Source organism: Salarias fasciatus, chromosome 11 (genome assembly GCF_902148845.1).
Source record: "Salarias fasciatus chromosome 11, fSalaFa1.1, whole genome shotgun sequence".
Classification (NCBI taxonomy): domain Eukaryota; kingdom Metazoa; phylum Chordata; class Actinopteri; order Blenniiformes; family Blenniidae; genus Salarias; species Salarias fasciatus.
In genome coordinates this window covers 6,695,632-6,713,337 of record NC_043755.1, presented here as the reverse complement: position 1 = coordinate 6,713,337, position 17,706 = coordinate 6,695,632, and the positions used below count along the sequence as shown (strand labels likewise).

General features: G+C 44.2%; 1 protein-coding gene across 1 annotated transcript; it reads left to right on the top strand.

Moving 5' to 3' along the window:
• The first annotated feature begins 5,543 nt into the window (after positions 1-5,543).
• p3h3 (prolyl 3-hydroxylase 3) lies at positions 5,544-12,878 on the top strand. The gene is made up of 16 exons (XM_030103099.1): positions 5,544-5,869; positions 7,032-7,216; positions 7,361-7,519; positions 8,552-8,744; positions 8,839-8,970; positions 9,107-9,249; positions 9,531-9,620; positions 9,711-9,763; positions 9,844-9,923; positions 10,013-10,140; positions 10,228-10,323; positions 10,414-10,564; positions 10,654-10,771; positions 10,998-11,073; positions 11,190-11,330; positions 12,500-12,878. The coding sequence occupies exons 1-16, from the start codon at positions 5,578-5,580 to the stop codon at positions 12,671-12,673; spliced, it is 2,211 nt and encodes a 736-aa protein (XP_029958959.1). The 5' UTR covers positions 5,544-5,577; the 3' UTR covers positions 12,674-12,878.
• The last annotated feature ends 4,828 nt before the right edge of the window (positions 12,879-17,706 follow it).

Sequence of the window (17,706 nt, the reverse complement as noted above, 5' to 3'; positions counted from 1 at the left end):
TTCATTTTCATGACTTGACCTCATTTTCTGTTGTAATTGGGCTTTTAATTTGAAGGAATTTTAGGCTTTTATTTTGGAAAGGCAGTACACGCTGTCATAATCACCGGCTAACTCCTTGGTACTCCATAAACATACATTTTCATGACTCTACCTCATTTTCTGTTGTGAACGGGCCTTTGTTTTGAATTAATTCTTTGCTTTTATTTTGGAAAGGTAGTACATGCAACTCCGGTTTTTGGAGACCTGGACATTATTTATAGGTGTTTACATGCTCATTTATTCACTCAGACAGACATCGTGCAGCTCGGAGTCCTTCAGAAGTTATTTAGATCCAACCGATTCAGCAGGGGCCACGGCAATGGAGCTTCCTGCACTGCAGCTCCATTGCCGTGGCCCCCGCTGAATCGGTTGGATCTGAATAACTTCTGAAGGACTCAAAAAGTGACTTTTTACATCGCTGAAACTCTGAAAGAAGGATGAATTTGTTGTAAAGAAGGTTGAATACTATGTTTTTGGCCTTCAGAGACCTATATGACATGACTGAAAAATAGCATCATATGTACCCTTTAATGACAGCTGCTGTCGACTGCACTGCATGCCCATATATGGTCAGTAGTGGACTTCCTGTTGGATTTAGGTTATTGGTGTCAATGGGTGATTTTTAGATCTCGATGAGATGAACACATGAGCAATTGGTTTTATCTCTCTACGACATTCCTACGGACTGCAGCGGCCATTTTTTTCCAAAAATGTGACTTTTATTTTGAAGGGCATATAAAATCCACACCGTGTGACTTTTGACAAAGCTTGAAACATCGTTTGTAGAGAAGCTTCTCCTCTTTCATGCCGCATTACTTTGACGTCTCTACGACAAACGGTCTCGGATAAGATAATTTTTAAATGAGGAGTGATTTTTACTTTGAAAGGGAAATAGCGGAATTCCTGTTGGATTTAGGTTATTAATGTCAATGAGAGATTTTTAGATCTCGATGAGGCGAACACGTGAGCAATTGGTTTGATCTGTCTACGACATTCACACGGGCCGTTGCATAGGAATTTTTTTTTTTTACCAAATTTTACACTGAAAGGAAAATGTCGGACTTCCTGTGCAATTTAGGACATTTTTGTCAATTAGAGATTTTTAGATCACGATGAGACGAATGCATCCATGTCAATTTGATCTCTCTACGACATTTGTGCGAGTAGCAACGTCCATTTCAGTGCTTCAAGTGGGTTTTCAGACTCAAACTTTAAGGGTTAATAAAATCCACACCGTGAGACTTTTGACAAAGTTTTTAACAACTTTGGAAGAGGAACTTGTCCTCTACGATTTCACGCCACTCTGACATCTCTACGACAAGTGGTCTCAGAGCAGATAATTTTTAAATAAGGAGTATTTTCTGAAAATTTTTATCTTGAAAGGGAAATAGCGGACTTCCTGTTAGATTTAGGTATAGGTATTCCTCTTGGGCATTTTTGGATCTCGATGAGACGAACACATGAGCATTGGTTTGATCTCTGTACAACATTTCTACGGGCCGTGGTGGCTATTTTACTGTTTCTAGGTGGCGCTAGAGAGCAGATGGGGTTATAGTGTTAATTTTTCCACTTTTGAAAATGTTATGATTGTCTGGATGTGCCTGCCAAATTTGGTAAGAAGACGTTCATGTTTAGTGGGTCAAATTTGACGTCGAATACAGCAACTTTTGGCTATTACATTGATAGGGAAATACTGGACTTCCTGTTGGATGTAGGCCATCGTGGACGGATCGTAATTGTTAGACCTCGAGCAGACGAACGCATGGGCGGTACTTTGATCTGTCTAAGACATTCGCACTGGCCGTGGCGGAGATTTTAGTGTTTCTAGGTTGCGCGAGTTCCTAGGTGGCGCTAGAGAGCATATGGGGTTAATTTTTTTATTTTATAAAATTTTTCGACTGTCTGCATATGCCCGCCAAATTTGGTGAGTTTTCGTGCATGTTTAGGGGGTCAAAATTGAGGTCAAACAGGTGGTGACGAAAATAATAATAAACCAACGAAGAACAATAGAGGCCTTGCCCTCAGGCAAGGTGGCCTCAGTTGAGGCCACCTCGCCCTCGGGCTCGGTCCCTAATTAAAGCCGCAAGCGGCATTGGACGGGACCTCGCCCTCTGGCAAGGTGGCCCGACTGAGGTCGTCCTCGTACCTTGATGACCGAAGTGCAAGTCACTGGGAACCTTGCTCCTCCATAGACTTCCAGCACCCTCTCACCCACCAACATGGAGCTGTTAGCATCTCCTATCCGCTGACATGGAGTTGTTAGCATCTCCCGTCCGCTAACATGTAGCTGTTAGCATCTGTCATCCGCTAACAGGTAGCTGTTAGCATCTCCCATCCGCTAACAGGTAGCTGTTAGCATCTCCTATCCACTGACATGGAGTTGTGAGCATGTCCCACCCACTAACATGTAGCTGTTAGCATCTGTCATCCGCTAACAGGTAGCTGTTAGCATCTCCCATCCGCTAACAGGTAGCTGTTAGCATCTCCTATCCACTGACATGGAGTTGTGAGCATGTCCCACCCACTAACATGTAGCTGTTAGCATCTGTCATCCGCTAACATGTAGCTGTTAGCATCTCTCATCCGCTAGCATGTAGCTGTTAGCATCTCCCATCCGCTCACATGTAGCTGTTAGCATCTTCCATCCGCTAGCATATAGCTGTTAGCATCTCGTATCTCTCACCCGCTAGCATGTAGCTGTTAGCATCTCTCACCCGCTAGCATGTAGCTGTTAGCATCTCTCACCCGCTAGCATGTAGCTGTTAGCATCTCTCACCCGCTAGCATGTAGCTGTTAGCATCTTCCATCCGCTAACATGTAGCTGTTAGCATCTTCCATCCGCTAACATGTAGCTGTTAGCATCTTCCATCCGCTAACATGTAGCTGTTAGCATCTCCCATCCGCTAGCATGTAGCTGTTAGCATCTCCCATCCGCTAACATGTAGCTGTTAGCATCTTCCATCCGCTAGCATGTAGCTGTTAGCATCTCCATCCGCTAACATGTAGCTGTTAGCATCTCTCATCCGCTAGCATGTAGCTGTTAGCATCTCCCATCCGCTAACATGTAGCTGTTAGCATCTTCCATCCGCTAACATGTAGCTGTTAGCATCTCCCATCCGCTAACATGTAGCTGTTAGCATCTCCCATCCGCTAACATGTAGCTGTTAGCATCTCCCATCCGCTAACATGTAGCTGTTAGCATCTCCCATCCGCTAACATGTAGCTGTCAGCATCTCCTATCCGCTAACATGGAGTTGTTAGCCTGTCCCACCCACTAACATGTAGCTGTTAGCATCTGTCATCCGCTAACATGTAGCTGTTAGCATCTCCCATCCGCTAACATGTAGCTGTTATTATCTCCCATCCGCTAACATGTAGCTGTTAGCATCTCCCATCCGCTAACATGTAGCTGTTAGCATCTATCATCTGATTCAGCAGGGGCCACGGCAATGGATTGCAGTGCGGGAAGCTCCATTGCCGTGGCCCCCGCTGAATCGGTTGGATTTAAATAACTTCTGAAGGAATCCAAGCTGCACCATGTTTGTCTGAGTGAGTATATGAGCAGGCACACACCTATAAATAAGGTCCAGGTATCAAAAAAACCGGAGTTGCCCTTTAACACTGTTGAATTTGAAATTATCCCTGTGCTTTGTTAAAAATGTCATATTTTGCAAAAATATGGGGTGTGAGGCTCTTATTTTGATAGTCATGTCTGCTCCACTATGTCAAACACCAATATATCCATGTGAGTGTGATTCCATACATTCATTTGCCTGTTTGAGCAGCAATCCATCACTCGTGTGATTTATGGTCACGGAGCGCCATCTACTGTGGAAAGCAGGGACAACATGCAGAATGTTTTAGAGCAGCTCTCAGATCAGCCTAGAGGCTCAATGCCCATATATGGCATAAGTAGGTCACATGATGTTAGAGTGTGACTCGGCAGACACACAGTTTCTCTTTGGTAAAAACAGCTGGTCTTGGCATTCCCGTTGCCCAAAATGAAAAAAACACCCTCAACTTTGATAGGCATTTTAGTTGTCTTTACATATATCAAGTTTTCAGAGCAGTCAGACTTATAATTTTGACCATGGAAGCCTTAATTGGTGAAGAAGGAGAGAGTTTTTGAGCAAAAATGTACAATAAAAGTGTGAATGACGGACTTCCTGTTTGATTTAGGTCATGGGTACGAGTGAGTAAGTTGTAGATCTCGATGAGACGAACGCATGCATATGTTTCTTTTCTCTGTACGACACTGTGAAGGGTGAAACAGTCCATATTAGTGGTTTTTGAGTGAAAAGTGTTTTGAGGCACATTTGATTTGACAGGAAATAACGGACTTCCTGTTGGATTTAGGTATAGGTATGTCTCTTGGTAAATTGTAGAGCTCGATGAGACGAACTCATCCATGTTGATTTTATTTCTCTGCGACATTCGTGCGGGTCGCACTGTCCATTGTAGTGTTGCAAGTGCGTTTTCAGACTTCAAACTTTAAGGGTTAATAAAATCCACACCCTGAGACTTTTGAAAAAGTTTTTAACAACTTTGTGAGAGACACTTGTCCTCTTTTATTTGGCACTGCTCTGACGTCTCGACGACAAGCAGTCTCGGAGCAGATAATTTTTAAAGGAGGAGTCATTTTCGGCTGATTTTCATCAAAATTTGACATATAACTTGAAATAGCAGACTTCCTGTTGGATTTAGCATAAAAATATCAGATCCTTTTTTGTAGATCTCGAGGAGACGAACGCATGAGAGTTGGTTTGATCTCTCTGCGACATTCCTGCGAGTTACGGTGGCCTTTTTTCACATTTCTAGGTGGCGCTAGAGAGCGGATGGAGATATGGGGTTATTTTTTCCATTTTATGAAATTTTTCACCAGTCTGCATGTGCCTGCCAAATTTGGTGAGTTTTCATGCATGTTTAGGGGGTCAAATTTGCTGTCAAACAGGTGGTGACGATAATAATAAGAAACGAACGAAGAACAATAGAGGCCTTGCCCTCAGGCAAGGTGGCCTCAGTTGAGGCCACCTCGCCCTCGGGCTCGGTCCCTAATAAACGAACGAAAAACAATAGAGACCTTGCCCTCCGGGCATGGTGGCCTGCGGCCACCATGCCCTCCGGGCTCGGTCCCTAATAAAGGCCTTTGTATATAACTATGGTTTTTAAACCATTGATGGTATTCAAAGAGCATCCTCAGTCTAATGTGTTGGTATGATTGCGGTAACTTCCATTGGACTCAATACCGCCCTCTGGTGGTGATAAGTTGATGCTGCAGCTAAAACAAACTTTTAAAGTTAAATCTTGCTGTTTCCTCTGAACTCGGGAAAAAAAAGGTTACAATTAAAATAGACTGGGTTTGATTTTATTCCAGTCATACAGCGGACCTGTGTGGAGGCAGTTTATGAAATAACTTTCCCTGCTGTTCCCAGACAGGAGGGGTCTTGGTGGGTTACCGCTTCCTCTCCTAAATATTTAGTCCCTCCTCTCCTCCTCCTCCTCCTCCTCTCTCCTCCAGCTGCTCCGCTCTCCGGGACCATGGCGCTGCACTCCCGGCTCTTCTCTGTATACGTGGCGTGCACTTTTCTTATCCTCTCTTTACTTCATTCCTCCTCGGCGGCTCCGTCCGGCGGCGCGTACTCGTCGTCGCTGCTGCCGCCGTACGACCTGGTGTACTACAGCGGGGTGCGCGCCTACTTCGGCGGGGAGTGGAGCCGCGCCGCGGAGCTGCTGGAGAAATCCATCGAGACCAAGCAGAGCCTGTTCAGGCTGCGCAGGCAGTGCCACGATGACTGCCTCTCTGCGGGATCACACGCGCTCAGCAGGCTGGGTGAGCTGAGGACGGGAAGCGGGGTCCGCGAGACGTGCACGAGTTGGGTGACTGACCGTCCAGGTGATGCATGACGGGAATATTATTCCCAGTCGGTCACTCTGGAGCTCCGTGGATAATTCAAGTCTGCTTACGTTGCAAAAACATTGTTTCAAGTAGTTGTATTTCTTTTTGAAACCAACTGAGAAAGAGAGAAAACCCGGGTTCGAGGCCCTAAAGGGTGTCAAACATAGGGCCCAGGGGCCACCCTACGTCCTAGAGAGTGTCAATTCCGGTCCGCAGGAAAACCTTACTGAGTCTAAAGCTTTATCGTAGCTCTGGATGACCCCGGCAACCCATCTCTCTCTCAATAAAAATAACATTTGAAGGAACACTCAGAAAACAGCCAAGATTTGCACAAGTTATCATTATTATCTCCATAAACAATGTCGCTTGTCTTCATGTGGTTTGCATTGTAGTCCCTTTTTTTTCCCTGACACAGAATGAATATCTCAATTTCTCCACAGCACTGTTTTGAAGTTGTTGCTTGGTGCTGTGGAGGGGAGGAGGACTGGCAGCAGTCTGACAGTGCTGCAGCTCCGACTAATGGCCATTCAGTACCTGACAATTTATCAATGCTTCTTACATTTAATACAGAAACGTTTTCTGGTTCTTAGTAGCAGAACTGCACAGTATATTTTATTGTTATAGTTATTACAACAACATGAGAAAAAATAGACTGATTGAACTGTAATACATCATGTGTGTATTCCAAATATGAAAGAAAAATATGAATAATTGCAATTGATTGTCAAAGTTTACATCATTAACTAACTGGCTCATGTCATAACAGATTGGCTTTTGTAATGATTTCATGCTTGAAACAGAAAAAATGCAAAACTCACTAAAACAAATAAATGAAGACATGCTGCTGGTGGGAATTTCAGATTCACATTTGATTAAAAAAGAAAATAAAACTACAAAACAGCTGGTGCAAACTTGGTGTACGTGTTTGTGGTAAATCACATTGTTATGGCAATGCTTGTTGTACGATAATAATTGATTTTTATCACATCGTGTTTTGCCACCTGCTATCCCAGAACCAGATCAGTATGACGTGACCTCTGACCTCCGACCTCTGCTCCTCGTGTGTAACTGTCCTGCGTGTTTGCTGTGGCGTTAGACTCGGAGGAGGGCAGCCTGTGGGACCTCTGGATGCTGGACTGGGTGCAGCAGAGAGCCGAGTGTCTGAGGTTCTGTATGGGACGCTCCATCACTCCTGCAGGGCAGCTCCCCGTTTCCACCGACATCGAGTATGAATTCAGCACCCGGAACCCGTACAACTTCCTGCAGGTCACGTACTACAAGGTGAGACGTTCAGCTATTTTGAAAGGCTGCTTCATTAATTTTAATATTTTTTTTAACCACAGCAATTACAAATAATATACTGTCTTGACTGCTATTCTAGGCTTTATTATAATTTAGATCCTCTATTCTCTTTGTCCTTATCAGCTGGAGAAGTTGCGGAAGGCAGCCGCCGCGGCTCACACCTACTTCGTGGCGAACCCCAGCCACCTGGAGATGAGGAACAACATCGAGAAGTACAGGCGCATGAAGGGCGTGACTGACGAAGACTTTCAGGACAGAGAGCTTGAGAACGAGAAGCACTGGGTGAGCGTTGAACAGCATGAAATTCAGTTGTTTTTATCTTTTATGGGTGAATATTTCAAGGTTCATTCACACAGTGCAGTTACCATGCAACAATAATAAAAGCATGGAAAATAAAATAAGAATAAAAATCATGAAAACATCACATTGCACCAAATAAAGTGAATCCTAAGCTGCAATAGCTGTTTCAAAGTGAAACATATTTTATTTTTTTATATTTAACTAAACTTTGATGTGTGTTGCATTTATAAATATGAAGAAGCTTTACTTTTTCTGTTATTTGCTAATTTCTTCCCACATATCAAACATGCTGCTGAACCGTCATAAGTTGATCCACATCAGCTGTTTTCCTCCCAAACTTTTCTATATCTGTATTTATTCATGGTGAACCCACTGAAACCAAACACCAATCACCTGCTGTGCAAGTTCTTCATATCATACTATCGTATGTGTCGCCTCAGGCTGTATTTCAGTCAATTTGAATATATAAAGAGGAAGATTTAAGGAAGTGTCGGCTTTAAAGCCCGATAAAGCAGATTCGGGGAGAAGTATTTTAGAGAAGTAATTGTAAGAAAGAGAAGCGGTCGTGGCCTGAGGGACTGAATTCCAAGGCTTGATTTACTCACCGAAGGCTTCTGCTTGAGCAGCTCTTTTGGTGTGTTCACACACACACCTGTTATAACATGATTGGGTTTAAATGATCCATTAACACATATTTGATTCTTGAAAATGTTCCTCCCCTGTTTGTTCAGGTGAAACTTAAAAGTATCATGTGTATTAATGTATTATTATTTTTGCGAGGCCTGAAATGGCAACAGTCAAAAATAAACGTATTCAGTTCATCATTACAGAAGGTCAACAGGATTAGAGAACATTTCCATTATTAATTCACCATCACAAACTCTTTGCCCTTCAAACATTTGTTACATTATTCAGCAGACAATTTCCTCACAATTGTCTTATAATTGATTCATTACATTTATTGCAGCTTCACATCGAGCATTCTGAGTGTTGTAACCACGTCCCGGTTCTCAGGTCCTGTACGACGCCGCGCTGCAGCACGAAGCCTCCTCTGACTGGACGCAGGCGGCCGAGAAATGGAAAGCCTGCGTGAACGAAACGCTGCGGCAGATCGACGAGTGCAGGGTGCAGTGCGAGGTGGCGTCCCAGCCCATGCCCGAGGACAGAGGAACCGACGGCGTTGACGGCGTGTTTGAAAAGGCAGCAGGTAATGAACGAAGCGTGATTAACGTACTTTGTAACTTCGCTGAAGGAAACCTGGAAGGAGATTTCTATGTCTATATTTCTTTATTCCCGCGCAGCGCTCTCTCTGTCGCTGCTCTCCTGCCGGCAGTACTGTGTGACGCAGGTCGCCACTCGACCCGGAAGGATCTCTGCTCAGGAGGACCTCCTCCCCACGCAGCTGGAGCACCTGCACATAGCACAGTTCAAAGGTCAGACTGCAGAGGTTCAACTGAAGACCATCAAATATGTCGTTTTTAGTGATTTCTTTTTTTTTTTTTTTAAATATATCAATTTGAACATCTTGAGCTCCACCTGACCTCAGTTTCCCTTCTTGCGTACAAACAGCTGGAGATTTTCGGGGAGCATTGCGGACGCTTCGCTCCCTGCTGCTGTTCTACCCCTCCGATCAAGACTCCTTAGACAACCTGCAGCTCTACCAGGAGACACTAGAGGGAGACACAGAGTCGCAGGGAGCGCAGCCTGTTCAGGTACCAGTCAGAAAACACAGTACATCACAATCTCTGACCCTGACAGACACTTCAGCCAGCACAGGAGTCTCTGGATTATTAGAGGAAAGCAGAAAACACAACTTTTACAACTTTCTTCCATCAAAACCTTTTGCAATGAAATTCCAGTGCAGTGACAAGTTAAGAACAACGATAAAAGCAGTGTTGATCAATGTTATTTTACCACATACACTACACCAAACTACAGTGAGAGTAATGGTAGTTTTGTGTCTGATCACTTGTTTGTGTGTTTTCTCATACAGGAGATCGTTGGATACGTCAGTCGCTCGCTGGAGGAAAAGAAGCTTCTGTATTTCGGTGTGGAGAACCTTGACTTCAAATTCATCGACCCTGTAAGTGTGTGCTTTGTGGAGTGTCTCAGTTAAAGGTAAATTCCTGTCAAACAGTTTCTTGTGGAAACCGATCGATGATTTCTTATGTAGGACCTCTGGACTCCAGAGGACGTCGTTCCTGAATCGCTCAGAGAAAGTTGGAGGTGAAGCAACGAAAACTCAGCATAATGATACAGCGGCAAGTCAGACTTAATGACTGAGAAGTTTTGCTTTTTACTGTTAGAGCTGAAAAAGAGAAAATTAACGAGAAGATAAAAGAAGGAGAGCAGCAGGAGGAGGTGGATGACAGCGGCTTTTTTTCAGGTAAGACGATGGTTCCGTCTGTGTTTTGAGAGGAGAGTGTCCTTTCTCCCCCGTTCACCGTCTTCTCCTCGTCTCCGTCCTCCTCTCAGGAGGCGTGATCCGCCAGGTGGGCGTGACCATCGCCATGGACGACGACCTTCTGAACGGGACCAATCGGGTCGTCCTGGACGGAGTCGCGACCGAGAAGGAGTGCGAGAAGATACTGCAGCTGGCCGCAGTACGTCCCCGTTTGGACCAGCCGTCGCTCGTTCTCACTCTCCAGAGAGACCCTGTCAGCTTCCCTTCTTCTGCTGTTTCCCCTCAGGTGGCGGCGTCCGTTGGGGATGGTTACAGGGGGCGCCGCTCTCCCCACACGCCTCACGAGACGTTCGAGGGCCTGACTGTCCTCCGAGCTGTGAAGGTGGGTGAGGAAGCGCCGCCGCCGCCGTCGGGCCTGTGACGCATTTCTGGAAGAGTTGGGTTTGATCCCTCGCTGCTGTCTGCTTCACAGCTGGCCCAGGAAGGCCTGGTCAACCAATCAGACGCTCAGCTGTTACACGAGCTGGGTGAGAGAGTGCGAGTGCTGCTGCACTCTTACTTCAGGAGCCCCTCGGCGCTTTTCATCTCCTTCACTCACCTGGTCTGCCGCACTGCCGTTGAAGGTACCACCGGCACGCCTGCAAATTAAAAACAGATTTTTCTTCTGTAGATCTGTCGTGAACGTTGTTGATTTGAATTCCTGCCCGCTCAGGGGAGCAGGAGGGCAGGCTGGACCTGTCTCACCCCGTCCATGTGGACAACTGTCTCCTCGAGCCGGAGACAAAGCAGTGCTGGAAGGAGCCGCCTGCGTTCATACACAGAGACCTCAGGTACCGTATTTAACACTGTCACTCTCACACACGTTCGCATTTTCACACTATTTAACCAAACACACCTTTATTTAGGCTGTGGGAGGAAACCTGGGCATGCACAGGGAGAACATGCAAACTACAAACAGTATTAGTGTTTTTTTTGGGTCTTTTTTTGTACAAAGTTAGACTAAAATGCGATTTTTAAAGTTTTTTTTAACAATGATCTCACGTCCGTTTATTTCAGTGCTATTCTTTACCTGAATGACAACTTCGATGGTGGAGAGCTGTTCTTCACCAACAGAGACGCAAAGACAGTAACGGTCAGTGACTCTGTCCTTCAACACCAGATTTTAATCTGAGAGATGAGCAGTCTGAAGGTGCTTGATTGGTTCCTCTTTTGTAAACTCTGGGCGTTTCTGCCGTCCTGCGTCTTCAGGCTCAGGTGAAGCCCGGCTGCGGTCGAGTGGTGGGCTTCTCCTCCGGCCCGGTGAACCCGCACGGCGTCACTGCGGTGACCAGGGGCCGCCGCTGCGCTCTGGCTCTGTGGTTCACCAAGGAGAAGCTGTACAGAGACATGGTGAGGATTATGAGCCGCTGCTCCTCCTCCTGCTCCTCCTCCTCAGGTCGGCCAGTCTCCTGCTGGTGTCGTGACACCAGGGTTGGATAACAATACCAGCTGGAGCACGATGCAAATCTGCTGCTTGTTTGCATGTTTTGTCATTTACAGAGCAGAGTCTGCGGCCGCATCATGTCGGCGCCACTCTGGACGGTCACCGGTGAAAAAAAAAAAAAAAAACGATCATTGTTTTAGTAACCACATCATTTTATAAAGCAAAGTTTTTAAAGCATTTGAATAGTGTCCTTATATGCAATCCATCACTTGGTATTATCGCACATGGAAAGAAAATTGCTGTGCACTCATTTGTGAAACAAAGTGAATTGTCATAAGTGCCACTGAAGAGCTGCTCTCTGTTTGATGAAATTGAAATAATTGCGGTTGTTATTATGTTCAGGAAAGAGCCGGACTGTCAAACAGGCTGAGAGGAGCAGCCGAGAGCACTGAATTGTCTTGCATTTCTTTTGTTCTGCCGTTGCTGCTGTCCCGGTTTGTTTAAAATCAAGCTCGTTCAAGCAAGAATCAGAAGGACAATACAGTCAAATACAAGTTTCATTGTAATCAGTTTTCGAAGTGTTTCTAGCTTGTGGACATTTTTCTACCACGTTGAGATGCAGCGCTAACAAAAGTTAGACAACTCTGCAGCCTGCTGCCTTTTTTTAGGGAGATATTATTAATACGGAGCATGGACCTTTCTGAGAAGCTGAGTTTTTTTCCTGTGGCCTGTTGGGTAAATTAATTGTCTTGGATGACCTATCCCCCACTTATGGTTCATTGTTTTTACTGCAGGGGGACACAATTTATCTGTATCATCTGCATAATGATTAAAAACACTTCACCAGCAGACTGGATCAAAACACGATGTCGATGAAGCTCTTAATAAATCAGAGCTGTCTCTTCTCACACAGAGAGAGTGAAACTCACCATAACTCAGACTCATACCGCGCCAGGAATCTTGGAAAAAAGGATATAAAGTGACTTCTGCAAACCGTTTATCACTGGTGTCGGGCTTCCACGGAGTTCCCTGCATACTAATGAAACGCAAGAAGCATTTTCATGAAGAGTTGTTCCCCGACTTCAACAAATGCACATGAACTCACCGCTCTTTCTCCTTCGCACCTCTTCCTCAGGAGCGGGAGGAGGCCGAGGCCCTGTGGGCCGCAGACGGACACAGCGAATTCAAAAAGGAGGAGCAGGAGACGGAGGGCGGCTCGGCCGCCAGCCGGAACGCCCGGAGCTCCCAGGCGCCGAAGGAGAAGAGCAGGGGGAGAGGCAGGGTGACGGGGGGCAAGGATGAGCTGTGAGAGCCAGGACGAACCCCACAGACTGAGAATGAAGCGCTTCCCTTTTCACATCCGGTCCACTGGAACAGCCAGACGCCCCGACTCCACATCCACGAACTTCATTCCACTTGTACATGACTTTTCACACACACTTTCACTCTCTTCAGGTTGCTTCTTTTTTTTGTGTGTATATACTGTAATTCTGCTGTATATGATGAAGATCATTTCAATTTCTTTTTTTATGTCCACTTTCAGGAATAATAAATGTGACTCTATTTTACCAAGTTTGTTAAAATGAACATGACACACATCTTGGACGGTGAATATATTGTGCTGCTCAGACATGAAGTTAGACATCAGCGCCGTGACAGGCTAACGGTGACATTATCATCAGAGAACACAGTTCAAGGTAGTAAGAGGGAGGGGAGGGGAACAGAGAGAAAGAGGTGCATGAGGAAAAAAAAGGATAGAAATAGAGAGATTACTGTTAATCCCTCATAAATGAGTGCATTTGTTTATGAAGCTTAAAAAATCTCCCATTTAGAATATGGAATAGTAATCCAGCGAGAGATCATTTAATCATTCACGTTCAGCCGAAGCGACACTCGACCACCCACTTCCACCTTATCCCTCCCATTACGACCAGTGCCCCCATTCAGCCCCCCCCCCCCCCCCCCCCCCCCACCAGCCCCCCCTCTCCTCGCCAGTCTTGTGCATTAGGTACTGAGTCAAGTGCTGTTTATGGCCCATATTAACACTCTCACTCCCCCCTGTGTTATAATCTCCTTGCTGCTGCAGAATTGGGTCGACAGGCCTGTTTAATGGAGCCTTGGCTTTAACCTTTTCCCTCCCTCACACACACACACACATACACACACACACACACACACGGAAGCCACGCCCGTCCCCTAAAAGTCTGCATTAATCTTCACATAAGTAGGTGTTATGTTTCCATCATGCATCTTGATATCCTCACATTAAGCACCCCGACCATCGACTGTTCTAATTATACCCCTCGGCGGAAAGGTACGAAATTTATAGCCGTATTATGTCATATTTCCATAATTTACGTGATTAGCAGAAATTATGTAAGGTCGGACTTTGTGGTTATAAAACTGAAGTCGCAGCATCCTGTCGTCATTATGACTGATTGCAGAGCGAATGGTGAGTAAAAGACAACTCATCCCCTCGGTTGCGTCTATCTCACTGTTCCTGGTCCTGACATTGTCTCCTAGTGGTAAAAAAAAAGGTCTGAAAGCAGCAATATTTGTGTCAGTATTCTGTTTCCATGCCACAGCTGCTGTTGGTAGCATGACGCATTTAAGAATTAATCCACTCAGCCCCGCTGCCACCCTGCACCCCTTTTATTCAAAACAAGGTCAAGAGGTCAGAAACACTTCACGTCACTTAGAGACAAAACAAAAAAGGCTCGCAAACACAAACACTGGGTTAACAAAACAACAAAGGTCAAGCTAAAATTTACTGTCCTGTTTGTGGAGAGAGGTTCACCTTCTGTTTTGATTTATTGCCCGTTACAAAATTTTTCCTTATTTTGATTTCCAGTTCATCACTTTCACAGTTTTAAAAGAATGAAAAAGTAGCATTTGCTGTTTTCTTATGACGGTGAAACTACCAAAAAGGAGACATTACAGAGGATGCAGTGTTGGTCTAATGGTTTAAAATAGTAACCCATAATAACACACACACACACACACATGCATGCGTTCCCTCTGTGTCTTTATCCTGGCCTGTGTCTGTGTCTGCCAGCAAATCCCCGTTTCTCTTTTTGGTTTTCTCTGTTTCACGCTCCATCTCACAGCCCGCCTCTGCCCCGACTCCATTTCTCCAAATCCAGGGTCAGCAGCGCCGTCGTCATCGTACTCGAGCGATTAAAGTTCAACTCTTTTGTTTTTTTTAAACTACAGTGCTGAATATATCTACACCAATCGAGAGGGAGAAAAAAAATACAGTAAAGAGGCAACGACACACAACAGTTCACTCTGAGCTTATTCTTTTTGTTTAATCCAAAAACAGACATGAAAACAAAGAGTTCACATTGTACCAGCGCGTCCATGATGTCTATGATTTCTTCTTTATTTGTCATCATGACCCTGAAAATGCGATTTGCAGTCATACAAAAAATTAACTTAGTTAAATGAAAGGTACGATATTACAGTGCAGGAAAGCTGTCGCAACATTGTTTTACTATTGCCCATCAGGGGACAACCTTGTTTTAGCTGAGAGGTCAGAGGTCAAACCAACTTTGGGACCTGATCTCTGACTTCATGACCTATATTGAGTGTAGAGTAGAAAACACCACATACAGCTCAGTATAGTAACATTATAAAGTGAATAACACCTGTGGTTTATCATGATGCCTGGTGTATTTAGTGGCTCCTTTCAAATTAAAAGAATATATTGGTAAAATTAAAAATCAACAAACATCTATTCTTGTCACTAAACAAAAAAAACTGGTCAAATTATTTTGCATATTTTAAGGAGTCAAAGGGTCATTCCTACCTTTTAAAAATAGTAGCATCATGATCATTTACACTTTGATTTCTTGTGAAGGAGGGCCCATTAATTTACATTTAAATTAACAGTATTGGTTAAGCTAAGGATATCATGTTGTATTGAAATAACTGAACATTAAAGTGTGCCATCCTGTCACAGAATGCTCTTTTTACTGTCAGTGAATATATAATAATTATTAATGATTCACCTTTCCCAAGAGATAAAATGTCACTTTCTTTTTAACCTTCAAATTTATGTTTAAAGTAGAAAAATATGATCAAAATAGCAGTTTTTAATACAAATTTTCAATAAAACTGGTTTTTCATTCAATTGATTCTGGGGGTTTTTCCCAATAGCCAATATACATGATCATCATAACAGGAGCTCACTAGAAGTGTTGTTTTGTAATACAAAACACAGACATTACACAGAAAGATCTTGAAAGATCATTTAAAGATGTCGACACACTTTCCTGACCATCAGCTGATTGATGCCAAAAACGTCTGTAACCAACACAAAAGCTTCCTTGCTGTGTGCTTCATCCCGGCCTTTTATGCTCAGTGTGGGCTCACAAAGCCAGCCTCCTTCACCGACAACGCCATCTCATTATAACAGCAGCGAGTGATGCTGTTTCATAACTAATACAGGTGATTTACTGTTAGATAATGTACAACAGCTGTGACGCGCACACTCTCCATCAACAGATACAAGCTCTATAGAAGCTCTATACCTTGAGCTTTTTCATATAGATGTTTCACCAGAACAGGTGAGACATGAGGCCGGATATGATGAATGCTGCTTTAAATTTCAAAGTGAAAGCGCTTGCATATGATATGTATGCAACCTATGGTGGGCTGCAAGAATTTTCTATACTTTTCCTGCGCTCATGTCGCGAATCACGACTGCACCAGGTCTGCTCTCTGCTCTGCAAATCTCCCTGTAAACCTTCTAATATTAGCTTCACTTCAGGTTTACAAAACACAAAACCCTCCTTTCAGAAAAAAAGACCTTTTAAAGACTACCTCAGCACCATAAAAAGCCATGTTCCCAGGTCCTCTATTTATCCTCTTACCCCTCCCCTCCATGATTTCCATCCCTTGGTTTTTGATTTGGATTCACCCCGGCTCATGTCTTGTGACCCCACAGCCACGCTCTGCACCTTGTTTGGCTTCCCTTGCTGTCTCTTCTCCCTTTCTGTCTCTCTTACTTCCACCTCACCCCACTGCACTCCCCCACCACACACACACACACACCCACCCCTCTTTCTGTCCATCCCAGGGTTTATCCCCTCATCACTGATCTCCCTTCATCCCTCCAATCCTCATCTGTTCCTCATAGGAGCAGTGGACTGGATGAGTGACGGAGGAGTAGCGCTCTGTGTCTGATACCAAAAGTGAATGAGTGGGCGAGAGCGTGGCAACAGGCGGGCTGAACCTATGAGCACGACCCAAAGGAGACCGCAGAAGAAGAGCGAGTAGAGACCTGGGAGAACACCTTGACAGGAGTCTCTGTTTTTTTTTTGGTGAGTGGATGGTCGTATGATTCTGTTTACACACTTTGTTGTAGTTTTGCGTCTGTGCAGCAGTGCGATGCTGCTCACGATCCCACTCTCCGGGTGCAGTGAAACAGGGATCTGGGCTGAAGTCCCAGTTATCAGCAACACATTTAACAGTTGGCAATGTTTTCGTTTTTTTCTTCTGTGGTACTAAAAACTTTTGCCCAGAGCACACCATGCTGCTGCGGAGTGGTGTTCTGTGATAAGACATGGAAACTGTGTAAGAATGTGAAAATCTGGAGATGCAAAAAGCGATTTTGAAACACGTGTATCTGTGTTTTATCTTTTTATATATTAACTTTCATTCGGAGGGATTTAAAAGGGATCAGGGTACTGTGCTGGGTTTGTTTGATAAATAATCTGAGTAAAAATCTAATTCCTTTTGTTGTCTTCATACCGTTGAACATAATCTGCATGATAAATCTCTGCTATATTGTATTCTCAGATGCATTAATCCTGGCATAAAAGTAAGAATCGCTGTTTACAATTTCAAAAAACAGAAATGAATGGATGACCAAACAGGTTGAACATGCACAATAGGATAAAAAACAAAGAAGATGAAATACTATTTATATGATATCTTGTGATGCCCTTAAGGTTTAAGAAAGTCAATGAAACTTTTGATTGATAAAAAATCCAAAAGAGAAAAGATATGACATTAAATATCTGATACGAATGACAAATTTTGGTGAAAAAATCCTAGATAAATTTCAGAAATTAGTCTGGCTTGTTATTACTCATCATTGCCCAATCCACCCAAAACTATCATTTCCAGCACAAACGTCCCATATGTGTGTCATCTCAAGGTTGCACTGACTCTCACAGTGTGTTAGCTTTGGGGTAAGCCAGCTTTTACATAATGTAAAGTAAATATCGAGTGTCAGTACAGAAAACTGTTCTCGTACAGCCTGTCACTTCCAGACAACAAACATCACACTTGTTCCGTATCGTGGGGCCGAAGGTGCAAGTTTAACCACAGCGGGTT

Coding starts and splice junctions, on each gene's coding strand:
- p3h3 (XM_030103099.1), top strand. CDS start 5,578: ATGGCGCTGCACTCCCGGCTCTTCTCTGTATACGTGGCGTGCACTTTT. Junction 9,621..9,710: donor ACTTCAAATTCATCGACCCT/GTAAGTGTGTGC, acceptor TTTCTTATGTAG/GACCTCTGGACTCCAGAGGA. Junction 9,924..10,012: donor TGACAGCGGCTTTTTTTCAG/GTAAGACGATGG, acceptor TCCTCCTCTCAG/GAGGCGTGATCCGCCAGGTG.